Below are 13,553 nucleotides of genomic sequence, written 5' to 3' on the forward strand. Positions count from 1 at the left end.
GTTCAACAATCATTCCATCTATACTTAGTTTCAATTGATAACATTATGCACTACCAGATTCCAGTGTAGTCATGAGTTTATTTCCTAAAACAGTAACTATGCATATGTACAAAACTGGAAAAAGTTTACAGTCTATTATGGGGCCTCAGAGGTCCAAAAAATACAGTATTAATCTATTATTACTGGCAAAATGGAATACATATTCTCTCTTGAATTTGTTGGCGCTAGTGGGCAGGTCGTAGCGAAGAGGTGGGGACGCTGCAGAAAGACTTTGACAAGAGTGGGCAAAGAAGTGGCTTGAAATGCAACATGGGAAAATGTGAGGTCCTGCACTTTGGTAGGAAGAGGAGGCATGGACCAACTTCTAAATGGGGAGAAAATTCAGAAATGCGAAATGCGAAGAGACTTGGGAGTCCTAGTCCAGGAGTCGGTAGTTAGGAAGGCAAATACAACATCATTCTTCTCGAGAGGACTAGAATATAAAAGCAAGGATGTACTTCGGAGGTTTTACAAAGTTCTGGTCAGACCACATTTAGAGTATTGTGAGCAATTTTGTACCACATACCTCAGGATGTACGTACTGGCCCTGGAGCGGATCCGGAGAAGGTTCATGACAATGATCTCAGGAATGAAAAGCTTAACATATGAGGAATGCTTGAGGACTCTGGGATGATACTCAATGGTGTTTAGAAGAATTGGGGGGGGGGGGGGGGGGGAGGGGGGGGGGGGGTGAAGGGATCTGATAGAAACTTACAGAACACTGAATGACCTGGACAGACAAGGTGTTGGGAAGATGTTTGGGAAGATGGACAATGAGGGGTGACAAGAGTGAAGAGGGTAGATGTAATAGATGTTTGGGTGGTAGGTGTTTGCAATAGCATTGGATCATTAAATTTTATATGTGAGATAGTTATTGGCAGGAGAGACGAGGACCTGAAACACAGCCTCAGAGTAAAGGGAAGACCTTTTAGAACAGAGATAAGGAGAAACGTCTTTAGCCAGAGAGTAGTGCATCTGTGGAATTCATTGCCACGGAAGGCTGTGGAGGCCAGGTCATGGAGTGTATTTAAAAGAGATATAGATAAGTTTTTGATTGCCAAGGGGATCAAAGGTTAGTGGGATAAAGTGGGAAAATGGGACTGAGAAACCTATCAGCCATGACTGAATGGCAGAAGAGACTCAATGGGCCGAATGGCCTAATTTCTGCTCCTATGTCTTATGGTCTACAAGTCCTTGACAGTAGTCACAATGTAGGATGAAATATACAAGAAGGAAACAAAAATGGGTGTTCATGATAAAGGACCAGAACTGGGGGAGGCAGTATCACAGTGATATACACACATGGGTCAGCAATGCAGAACATCAGGTCAATGTTCTGGGGACATGGGTTTGAAACTCACCACTGGAGATGGTGAAATTTGAATTCAGTAAAATTTGGAATAAAAAGCTGGCCAATTTATATTTTTATTCATTTACTGGATCTGGCTGTCACTGAATAGGGAGCTGTTTATTATCCATCCCCAGTTGCCCTCGAGGTGGTGGTGAAAAGCTGCCTTCTTGAACCACTGTGGTCAATATACTGTTAAGTAAGCCCACAATGCCATTACAAATGAAAGCCAATGGTGTTACCATTCACTGAATCCCCCATTATCAACATCTTGGGGTTACCAGTGATCAGAAATTCAACTGTGCTAGCTACATAAATATAGTAGCTACAATAGTAGGTCAGAGGCTCGGAATTCTGCAGCAGCTAACTCACCTCCCGACTCCCCAGAGGTTGTCCACCATTTTAAGACACAAGTCAGAAGTGTAAAGGAATATTCCCACTTGTCTGAATAAGTGTAGCTCAAAAAACACTCAAGAAGCTGGATGCTACCAAGGCCACTTCATTGTCACCACATCCACAAACATTTATTCCCTCCACCACTCATGCTCAGTAGCAGGAGTGGACATCTTAAAAATGCACTGCAAAAATCACTTCAAAAGGCTTCTTATATAGCACTTTCCAAATCCATGAGCACTCCATCTAAAACTACCATCAGATACAATGGAACACCACCACCACCACCTTCAAAGTTCCCTCCAGGCCACTCACTGGCTTGACTTGGCAACAAACCACTGTGCCAGTATTGCCAGGTCAAATTCCTGGAACTCCTTCCCTAACAGCATTGTGGATCTAGCTACAGCACGTGGATTGCAACCATTCACGAAAGCAGCTTCTTAAGGGCAACAAAGGTCTGGCAAAAACGCTAGTCCAGACAGTGACTCTCGCATCCTGTCAGCAAATTAAAAAAGGTAGGCAGTCTGATTGATATGAATTGAAGTGCAGTATACCACAAAGATATGTGCTGGGCCCCCAGTGTTTTAGAATTTATATGAATAACTTAGATGAGGGGACCGAAGGCACAGTAGCTGAACTTGCAGATGACACAAAGATAGGAAATTATGTTGTGAAGAAGGCATAAGGAGTTTCTAGACTGATATAGATAGGTAGAGCGAGTAGAGTTGAAAAATGTGGTGCTGGAAAAACACAGCAGGCCAGGCAGCATCCGAGGAGCAGGAGAATTGATGTTTCAGGCATAAGCCCTTTATTCCCGAAACGTCGATTTTCCTGCTCCTCGGATGCTGCCTGGCCTGCTGCGTTTTTCCAGCACCACATTTTTCAACTCTGGTCTCCAGCATCTGCAGTCCTCACTTTCTCCCAGGTAGAGCGAGTAGACAAAAATCTGGCTGATTGAGTACAACCTCAGAAAATGTGATGTTGTTCAGTTTGACAGGATAAATGAAAAGCAGAGTATTACTCAACCAGAAAATAATTGAAGACATCTGAAGTTCAGAGAGATTTTGGTGTCCTCGTACGTGAGTCACACAAAGGGAATATGCAGCTAATACATACAATCAAGCTGGTGAATAGGATGGTGTCATTTATTAGAATAAAGACAGGAATTGAATATAAAAGTAAGGATGTTATGCTTTAGTTATACAGGACATTGGTGAAACCACATTCGAATACTGTGTAGTTTCGACCTCTTTAAGGAAAGATATTAATGTGCTGGACGATGTGAAGCGGTGGGTTACTAGATTAATAACTGGAATAAATGAATTGCCTTATGAGATAGGTGGAACAGGCAGCATTGTTTTTACTGGAGATTAGAACAGTGATTGTTGACAAGCTTCAATTGGGTAGATGTGGTAGATGTTTGGAACTCTCTTCCAGCAACAGCATTGGATCATTAAAAAAAATGTCAAATTTAAAATTTATGATAAGCAAAAATATTAAGGTAAAGGGGCCAAAGACAGGCATATGGAGTTAGGCCACAGATTAGCCATGATCTCAATGAATGAACTACTCCTGTTGCAATATTCTTCCTATGTTCCTAAGTTCCTGAATAATCTCGACAAGATGGATGCGAAAAGGACATTCCCTCTTTGGCAAGTCCAGAACTAGGGGGAACTGTTGTAAAATTAGCGGCCACTCTTCCAGAACAGAAATAAGGAGAAGCTTTCTTTAACCTCACAGGGACTTGTGCAATTTTAGAACTCTGACTTAGAAAGCAGTACAGCAGGGTCATTGACTATTTTAAAAGGTGGATTTATGTTAGGCAAGGGAATCAACGGATCTTGAGGGTAGATGTGAATATGAAATTCAAAACACAAACAGATCAGCAATGAATTTATTGACCAGTGGAGCAGGCTAGAGGGACTGAATGGTCTACTTCTGTTCCCATATAACTTCACACCCTAACCATCCAGCTACTGAACTAAATTGGCCCTACTAGCAAATATAACCATATAACTCACAGCCAAGTTCAACTTGGAAGAATCTAGGATGCCTCTTGATATTTGTTCATATGTCATGTGGACATATAATTTCATACATCCAACAATAAAAGTTCCTCAATTATTAATGTAGTGTGGATTTATACTACAACAGGAGCAGAGGAAAATATGACCTAACAACATATCCCAGGAGTCCATCCATTCATTTTACTAGATGGAAAATTACAAGCTGTGTTCTCATAATGAACCCCTTGTTTTCCACTGGGAACACCAGATCAGCATCACGGTGTTTTTTTGTTGTTTCTTTCTAAGACAGGAAATCATATGCAGCCCAATCCTGACACTATCCAATATTCACACAAACAGACTTTTGCAGCAGAGTCACTAGAAAATGATCAACAGCAGGAAACCAGGACTGGATTGCTTTTTCTCGACACAACAACACAGACCAAGCCGTCAATGCCTCCATTTCCAACCTGATCCATGTCAACTAATTTCACACATATTGGTTCTGCACCACAGGTCCATCTGATCCTTATGGCTGTTCTATGTTTCTTTACAAACATCCACACTGAAGTAACCTCAATAAAAAATAAACACACTCTGCATAATTTCGGTGTGTCAGGGGATCAGTTAGCTCAGTTTGACGGGCAGCTGGTTTGCAATGCAGAGTAATACCAATAGCATGGATTCAAGTCTGCTACAGCTGAAATCACCAAGATGGGCACTTCTTCTCAAACTCTCCCCTCACATTAGGCATGGTGACCCTCAGTTTAAGCCACCACCAGTCGCCTCTGTCTCCTGAGAGAGTAGGGGTGGCACGATGGCTCAGTGGTTAGCGCTGCTGAGTCACAGTGCCAGGGACCCATGTTCAATTCCACTCTCTGGTTACTGTCTGTGTAGAGTTCGCACATTCTCACAGTGTGTGCGAGGGTTTCCTCTGGGTGCTCCGGCTTCCTCCCACAATCCAAAGATGTGCAGGTTAGGTGAATTGGCCATGCTAAATTGTGCATAGTGTCCAGAGATATGCAGGCTGGGTGGATTAGCCATGCTCCCTCAGCACAAGCTCAACAGATGAAGAGTTCCAAACAGTCCAATCATGTCCTGGTGGTGGCAAGGGAAATAAACTGAAGGTAGTAGCAGGACATGCCAAATGCTGATGCAGGTTAGTAAAAAGACGTGTCTCACATACCTTATCCTGATGGTTCTGTTAAATATTAGGTCCTCCAGCCCACAAACCCCACACCTCGCCCACTCCCTTCGCTTGAAGTATCACTGACCAGGCCAGCATTTATTGCCCATCCCGAGTTGCCCAGAAGCCAGTTAAAAGACCTACATTGCTGTAGGTCTGCACTCACATGTATGCCAGACCAGGTAAAGACCGCAGTCTCTCTCCTTAAAGGATACTAGCCCTTCAGTGACCCAGATGGGTTTTTCTAACAATCAACAATGGATTCATTATCATTAGACTTTTAATTCCAGATTTTCATTGAATTCAAATTCCATCATCTGCCTGGCTGAGTTTGTACTGGATCTCCAGAGCACTAATGGGGTAATCTGCATTAACAGTCCACCAATAATGCCACTCTGCCATTGCCTCCCCTCAGACCACATTTATACTTATGCCAATCATGACCCACTACACATCCTAAATGTCCCTTCTGATCTTTCGTGCCGCCACTTGCATGCCCATTCCTATCCACGTTTAAGTAACATTACAGAAAACCAGTGAACCTAACAGTATTAATAACATATGGAAAAGTTTAATCAAAACGTTTTTTTCCAATAAATAACTTTTATAGAGTCATTGTAGCAGCAATCAATGAGAGCGCCCAAGTCTCAATAACAGAAAACATAAACACTGATGATGCCGCTTTATCTTGTCTAAATGACAAAAGATATCAAAGAAAAATAGCTTGAGCTGTCAATCAAATAATGTTTCCTTTCTCTGCACTTATTCAAAAAAAAATAATGTAAATCTGGGCTCTCAGCTAAGCCAGGTTTCCCACGGCATGGGTTGACCTGAAGCAAGCTGAATACCAACAGCAGCAAGATGAGGTCCATAAATGGCATCCGTGAGACCATAAGAAATAGAAACAGGAGTAGGCTGTTTGGCTCCTTAAAACTGTCCCAACATTGATGTGACTTCCCATACATCTACTTTTCTGCCTTCTCCCCCGATTCCACTACTGATCAAAAATACATCTATCTCAGTCTTAAATACACAAAAGGATTCTGGTCTGACAGCTCTCTGGGGCAACGAGTACAAAAGACCCACACCCTCAGAGAAGAACTTCCTCCTCAACACAGTCTTAAATTGGCTCCCCTTTATTCCGAGACTATGCCCTCTATCCCTGGACTATCCCATACATTCACTCGTCATTTACCCAGTCAAGACCCTTAAGAATCCTATATTCAGAGTCTGATGTTTCACAGAACCACACAACCTCATAATTTTGTAAACCTCTGTAAAGTCAACCCTCAACCTCTGACACTGCAGGGAAAAAAGTCCCAGCCATCCAGCCTTGCCTTATAACTTACATCCTCCTTTCCTGGCAAGTCTCTACTGAACCCTCTCCAACATCATCATCTCTTTCCTAGAACAGGGTGACTGGAAGTGAACACAGTACTCCAGAAGAGGCTTTACCAACGTCTTGTAAAACCTCAAATAATGTCCCAGTTCCTATACTCAAAGGATTTGAGCAATAAAGGCAAGCGTGCTAAACACTTCTTCTCCACCCTATCTATGTATGACACAGACTTCATAGAATAATGGACCTGAACCCCTCGGTTTCTCTGTTCTACACACTACCCAAGGCACTACTCCTATAAGGCAAAAGTGAGGACTACAGATGCTGGAAATCAGATTCTAGATTAGAGTGGTGCTGGAAAAGCACAGCAGGTCAGGCAGCATCCGAGGAGCAGGAAATGAAGGACTTTTGCCCAAAACGTCGATTTTCCTGCTCCTCGGTTGCTGCCTGACCTGCTGTGCTTTTCCAGCACCACTCTAATCTAGAATCTAATTGTATAAGTACTGCCCTTGTTTGTTTTACCAAAATGCAAGACCTCACATTTATCCAAATTAAACGGCATCTGCCACTCCTCAGTCCACTGACCCAATTGATCTAGATTTCTTTGTAATATTAAATAACCTTCTTCATTATCCACCATATCGCCAATGTCGGTGTCATCTGCAAACTTACTAACAATGCCTTCTATACTCTCATCTAAATCATTTATATAAATAACAAACAAAAGTGGACCCAGCACCAAGCCCTGTGCAACACGGCTGGTGACAGGTCTCCAGTCTGAAAAACAACTCTCCACCATTACTGAGTGTCCTGCCATTAAGCCAATTTAGTATCCAACTGGCAAGCTTACCTTGAATCCCACGTGATCTAACTTAACTAACTTACCATGTAGAACCAAGTCAAAGGCTTTACTAAAGTCCAAGCAAACAATGTCTACTGCTCTGTCCTCATCAATCTTCTTGATTACTTCCTCAAAGACACAATACCAACCATGCTGACTATCCCAAATCTTTCATTGGCTTTCCAAATGCATAAAAATCCCTTCTTTTAGGATCACTTTAAACAATTTACCCACTACCAAAGTCAGAGTCACAGGTCTATAATTCCCAGGTTTCTTCCTACATTCCTTCTTGCCCACTTATTTAACATATCAATTTCTCTGTAAGCTGTTCGTACCCTTCTTGCAAGTTGTCCTTTCCACCTATTTTCCTGTTGTCTACAAATTTGGTTACAGTACATTCATGTCCTTCCTCCAAGTCATAAATATATATTGTAAGCAGTGGCAATCCCAGCTCTGACCTCTACGGAATTCCACTGGGACTCCCTGTGGAATGCCAACCTGAAAGAGAACATCTTATCCACCCTCACTGTTTCCTGCTGAAATAACTGCACAGAGGTCAGCATCCCATCACCAAGTCACACTTTATTTGCAATCGCACTATGCATTGGTTGTGGCCAGTCAGCTCGAAGTCAGCCCCTGAAGTGAGAGATTTTGAATCTCCAGTTTACATCTATCGCCCCCAGGGCTCCCTGACTGGCCTGGTTAACAACACCAATCAAGGATCTCATAGTCAATGAGTTCTAATACTACACTCACCCATGAGCCTCTTCTCTTTCCATGCCAATATGCTACCTCGAACACCATGGCCTCTTATGACTTAACCTTTTATGAGTTACCTTGCTGAGAGCCTTCTAAAGTCTAAGTACAATGCATCTACTAATTTCCCTCTAGCCACTCTGGTTGAGACTTCCTCGAAAAACTCAAATTTGTCAGGTTTGATATCCCATCCCAGACTCAAGGGTCCCATATCTGCCACTGTCTTAGCTAATGTAATGCTCTCTCTGACTCTAAGCTTGCCTTGGGAAGGACATTAAGTTCACCCAGTATTCATGCACATGTTTATGAGCTAGATCAACTTAGATCCTGAATCAATGAACTAATTGTGCTTTTATAACAGCCTGCCAGTCATTTTGTTTTTCACCATTTTTTACATTTTTGTGCTTAATATCAGAACTTCCCAAAGTGTGATTTGAAACAAACAGCTTGGACACCTCCCCTCTGCACGAGACTTTGCACATCAAATTCAACTTATAACAGTATATGGTCATTTACTGGATACAAGATAATCTGCCAAGGAGTGACTGGTATCACAGATTTTATTTCGGTTAAGAACAGAATAATTGAAAGTTCTGAGGACAGACCTTTGCCTTGCCTTTTCCGGTGCAGGCTTTATGCTCAGTTTCTGTAACGTTCCACTTTATCTGAAAAACAAATGCATTTGCAACTTTCAATTACTACATATAGTCAACCTGGCATATCAAGCAACCCCATTTTCCCAACTCCAAAGCAGATAGTGCTGCATATACAATCTTTAAAAATTGACTCATTTTCACACATACTTGGCATAGAAGTCAATCTCTCTTTTCAACCTTGACATATTATACTTTTATTAGTATTCCAATTTAATTTTTCATTACACAAATGCATGATTGATTGATTATCAACTTATAACTGCGGCCAATGCTGCAAAGGTACGCCATTTTTTTGCATCACATGCTGATAACATTTCAAAATGGTGGCCATCCACACCCTCTCTGGAATTTTATTTTTACACTCAGTGTCTAAGTTGACCCCAGATGTTCCATGGACTTTCAAGGCTTCAATGGTGAACGTATTCTCCAACATCTATAGTATTACAAATACACAATTAAACAAAGTTAAAAATCACACAACACCAGGTTATAGTCCACACTCGCTTTCGGAGCGCCGCTCCTTCAATCAGTTGATTGTCCACCTGATTGAAGGAGTGGCACTCCGAAAGCTAGTGCTTCCAATTAAACCTGTTGGACTATAACCTGGTGTTGTGTGATTTTTAACTTTGTACACCCCAGTCCAACACAGACATCTCCAAATCATGACATTTTAACAAAAAATGCAAGAACCAGAGTCTTTATTTTCTCTCCTTCCATGCAGTGGTATCCTCTCCTAATGGTTTAACTTCTTTATTAAAGTCCAATTCCACAGGCATTAGTGCCTAAGGTCTGGCATCTCACATTAAAAGTCAACATTTGAGTAAAGTAGACAATTGAACGACAAAATGCATATTTGCTGAGCTCATTCTTAAAATGTAACTTTTGCTGCAGGATAGGAAGCAAGGGCTTGAATTTTGCCCCTTGCTTTGGTGAGAGGCAGAAATTGATTAGGGGTAGTCAGCATAGTTTTGTACAAAATCATGTCTCACAAACTTGATTGAGTTTTCTGAGGAAGTTACCAAAAGGATTGATGAGGGCACAGGAGTAGACACTGTAGAATCTGCAAGAGGAAAATATCTTGGGTACAGTCCATATCACAGTAGAGGAGGTATTGGATGTATTAACATGTATGAAGGTGGATAAATCTCCTGGTCCTGACCAGATATATCCAAGATCACAGCCAGAGGCTAGAGAAGAAATTGCAGGGGCCCTGGCTGATATTTTTGCATCATCATTAAACATGGATGAGATTCTGGAAGACGAGAGGATAGCGAATGTTGTGGCATTACTCAAGAAGGGCTGCAAAGAAAAGCCTGGGAACTGTACACAAGTTTAACATCTGTGGGAGGTAAGTTACTTGAGAAGATTCTAAAGGATAAGATAACATGCATTTGGAAAGACAGAGTTTGATTAGGAGTAGTCAGCATGACTTTGTATGTGGGAGATCATGCCTCACAAATTTGTTGGAGTTTTTAGATGAAGTGACTAGGAAGGTTGACGAGAGGAGGGTGATAGATGTAGTCTGTATGGATTTCAGTTAGGCCTTCCCTAAGGCTCTACAAGGTAGGCTGCTCTGGAAGGTTAGATTGCATGGAATCCAGGGTGAGCTGGCAAACTGGATACAAAATCAGCTTAATGGTAGGAAGCAGAGAGTAAGAGTGAAAGGTTGCTTGTCAAACTGGAGGCCTGTGACTTGTGGAGTGCTGCAGGGTCGGTACATTTTGTTATCTATATCAATGATTCAGATAAGAATACACAAGATGATCAGTAAGTTTGTCGACGGTTTGTTGAATATTTTTCGACAGTATTCACTCTAGAAAACAACAATGTTGTTGAGGAGATTACTGAGATACAGGCTACTAGATTAGGTGTGATTGAGGTTCACATGAAGAGGCATTAGAAATCCTGCAGAATTTGAAAATAGATAAGTGCCCTGGGTCGGATGGGATTTATCCTAAGATACTCTGGGAAGCCAGGGAGGAGATTGCTGAGCCTTTGGCATTGATCTTTAAATCAGCATTGTCTACAATGTGCCAGAAGACTGGAGGATAGCAAATGTGGTTCCCCTGTTCAAGAAGGGGAGTAGAGACAATCCTGGACAATTATAGACCAGTCAGCCTTACTTCAGTTGTTGGTAAAGTGTTGGAAAAGGTTATAAGAGATAGGATTTATAGTCATCTAGAAAATAATAATTTGATTAGGGATAGTAAGCACGGTTTTGCGAAGGGTAGGTCGTGCCTCACAAACCTTATTGAGTTCTTTGAGAAGGTGACCAAACAGGTAGATGAGTGTAAACCGGTTGATGTGGTGTATATGGATTTCAGCAAGGCGTTCGATAAGGTTCCCCACAGTAGGCTATTATACAAAATGCAGAGGAATGGGATTGTGGGAGATATAGCAGTTTGGATCAGTAATTGGCTTGCTGAAAGAAGATAGAGGGTGGTGGTAGATGGGAAATGTTCAGCCTGGAGTCCAGTTACCCGTGGTGTACTGCAAGGGTCGGTGTTGGGTCCACTGCTTTTCGTCATTTTTATAAACGATCTGGATGACGGCGTAGGAGCATGGGTTAGTAAATTTGCAGACGACATTAAGATCGATGGAGTTGTGGATAGTGACGAAGGATGTTGTAGGTTACAGAGGGACATAGATAAGCTGCAGAGCTGGGCTGAGAGGTGGCAAATGGAGTTTAATGCGGACAAGTGTGAGGTGATTCACTTTGGTCAGAGTAACCGGAATGCAAAGTACTAGGCTAATGGTAAGATCCTTGGTAGTGTAGATCAGCAGCGATCTCGGTGTCCAGGTACACAGATAGAGTCATAGAGATATACAGCATGGAAACAGACCCTTCGGTCCAACCTGTCCATGCCGACCAGATATCCCAAACCAATCTAGTCCCACCTGTTAGCACCCAGCCCATATCCCTCCAAACCCTTCCTATTCATATACTCATCCAATTGCCTCTTAAATGTTGCAATTGTACCAGCCTCCATCACATCCTCTGGCAGCTCATTCCATATACATACCACCCTCTGCATGAAAAAGTTGCCTCTTAGGTCTCTTTTATATCTTTCCCCTCTCACCCTAAACCTATGCCCTCTAGTTCTGGACTTCCTGACCCCAGGGAAAAGACTTTGCCTATTTATCCTATCTATGCTCCTCATAATTTTGTAAACCTCTATAAGGTCCCCTCTCAGCCTCCGACGCTCCAGGGAAAACAGCCCCAGCCTGTTCAGCCTCTCCTTGTAGCTCAAATCCTCCAACCCTGGCATCATCCTTGTAAATCTTTTCTGAACCCTTTCAAGTTTCACAACATCTTTCCGATAGGAAGGAGACCAGAATTGCACGCAATATTCCAACAGTGGCCTAACCAATGTCCTGTACAGCCACAACATGACCTCCCAACTCCGGTACTCCATACTCTGACCAATAAAGGAAAGCATATCAAATGCCTTCTTCACTATCCTATCTACCTGTGACTCCACTTTCAAGGAGCTATAAACCAGCACTCCAATGTCTCTTTGTTCAGCAACACTTCCTAGGACCTTACCATTAAGTGTATAAGTTGTGCTAAGACTTGCTTTCCCAAAATGCAGCACCTCGCATTTATCTGAATTAAACTCCATCTGCCACTTCTCAGCCCATTGGCCCATCTGGTCCAGATCCTGTTGTAATCGGAGGTAATCTTCTTTGCTGTCCACTACACCTCCAATTTTGCTGTCATCTGCAAACTTACTAACTGTACCTCTTATGCTCCTTGAAAGTTGCCACCCAGGTTGACAGAGTTATAAAGAAGGCAGATAGTATTTTAGCTTTTATTAATAGAGGGATCGAGTTCCGGAACCATGAGGTTATGCTACAGCTGTACAAAACTCTGGTGCGGCTGCACTTGGAGTACCGTTCTGGTCACCGCATTATAAGAAGGATGTGGAAGCTTTGGAAAGGGTGCAGAGGAAATTTACTAGGGTGTTGCCTGGTATGGAGGGAAGGTCTTACGAGGAAAGGCTGAGGGACTTGAGGCTGTTTTTGTTAGAGAGAAGAAGGTTGAGAGGTGACTTAAGAGACGTATAAGATAATCAGAGGGTTAGATAGGGTGGACAGGGAGAGCCTTTTTCCAAGTATGGTGACAGTGAGCACGAGGGGGCATAGCTTTAAATTGAGGGGTGATAGATATAGGACAGATGTCAGTGGTAGTTTCTTTACTCAGAGAGGAGTAAGGGTATGGAATGCTTTGCCTGCAACGGTAGTAGATTCGCCAACTTCAAGTACGTTTAAGTTGTCATGGGACAAGGTTAGATGGGCTTCAGATTAGTATGACAGGTTGGCGCAACATCGAGGGGCCGAAGGGCCTGTATTGCGCTGTAATGTTCTAAGTTTGCAGATGACACACTAAAATAGATGGTCTCCTGGACAGTGAGGAAGGTTCTCAGAAATTGCAGCAGGTCCTTGAAGTGGGCCCAGAAATGGCAAATGGAATTTAATATAGATATATATATAGATATAGTATAGATAAGCATTTTAGAAAGTCAAATCAAGTTTCGTGGTGAATGGGAGGCCTTAGGGAGTGTAGTAGAACAGAGGGACCTTGGAGTTCAAGTTCACAGCTCTGTGAAAGTGGAGTCACAGGTACACAAGGCAGTGAAGAAGGCATTTAGCACACTGGCCTTCATTAGTCAGGACGTTGTGTAAAGAAGTTGGAAGGTTACGTTGCAGATATACAGGATGTTGGTAAGGCCTCACTTGGAGTATTGTTTTCAGTTTTGGTCACCTTATTATAGGAGGGATGCTATTAAACTGGAAAGAGTGCAGATGAAATTTACAAGAATGTTGCCAGGACTCAATGGTCTGAGTTATAGGGAAAGGTTGGACAAGCGAAGTCGTTTTTCTTTACAGCGTAGGAGACTGAGGTGGGATCTTTTCAAGGTGAATAAGATCATGACAAACACGGATAGGGTGAATGTACTCAGACATTTTCCCAGAATTGGGGAATTG

General features: G+C 42.4%; 1 protein-coding gene across 1 annotated transcript in view; it reads right to left on the reverse strand.

The window, feature by feature from the left end:
- sema4f (sema domain, immunoglobulin domain (Ig), transmembrane domain (TM) and short cytoplasmic domain, (semaphorin) 4F) overlaps nucleotides 1–13,553 on the reverse strand; it is a 251,129-nt gene that overhangs the window by 132,646 nt on the left and 104,930 nt on the right. The window contains exon 3 of the mRNA XM_072577811.1: nucleotides 8,514–8,573. Coding sequence (XP_072433912.1) covers nucleotides 8,514–8,573 — 60 coding nt within the window. The remainder of the gene's footprint in view (nucleotides 1–8,513; nucleotides 8,574–13,553) is intronic.

This window comes from Chiloscyllium punctatum, chromosome 1, assembly GCF_047496795.1.
Source record: "Chiloscyllium punctatum isolate Juve2018m chromosome 1, sChiPun1.3, whole genome shotgun sequence".
NCBI classification, from domain to species: domain Eukaryota; kingdom Metazoa; phylum Chordata; class Chondrichthyes; order Orectolobiformes; family Hemiscylliidae; genus Chiloscyllium; species Chiloscyllium punctatum.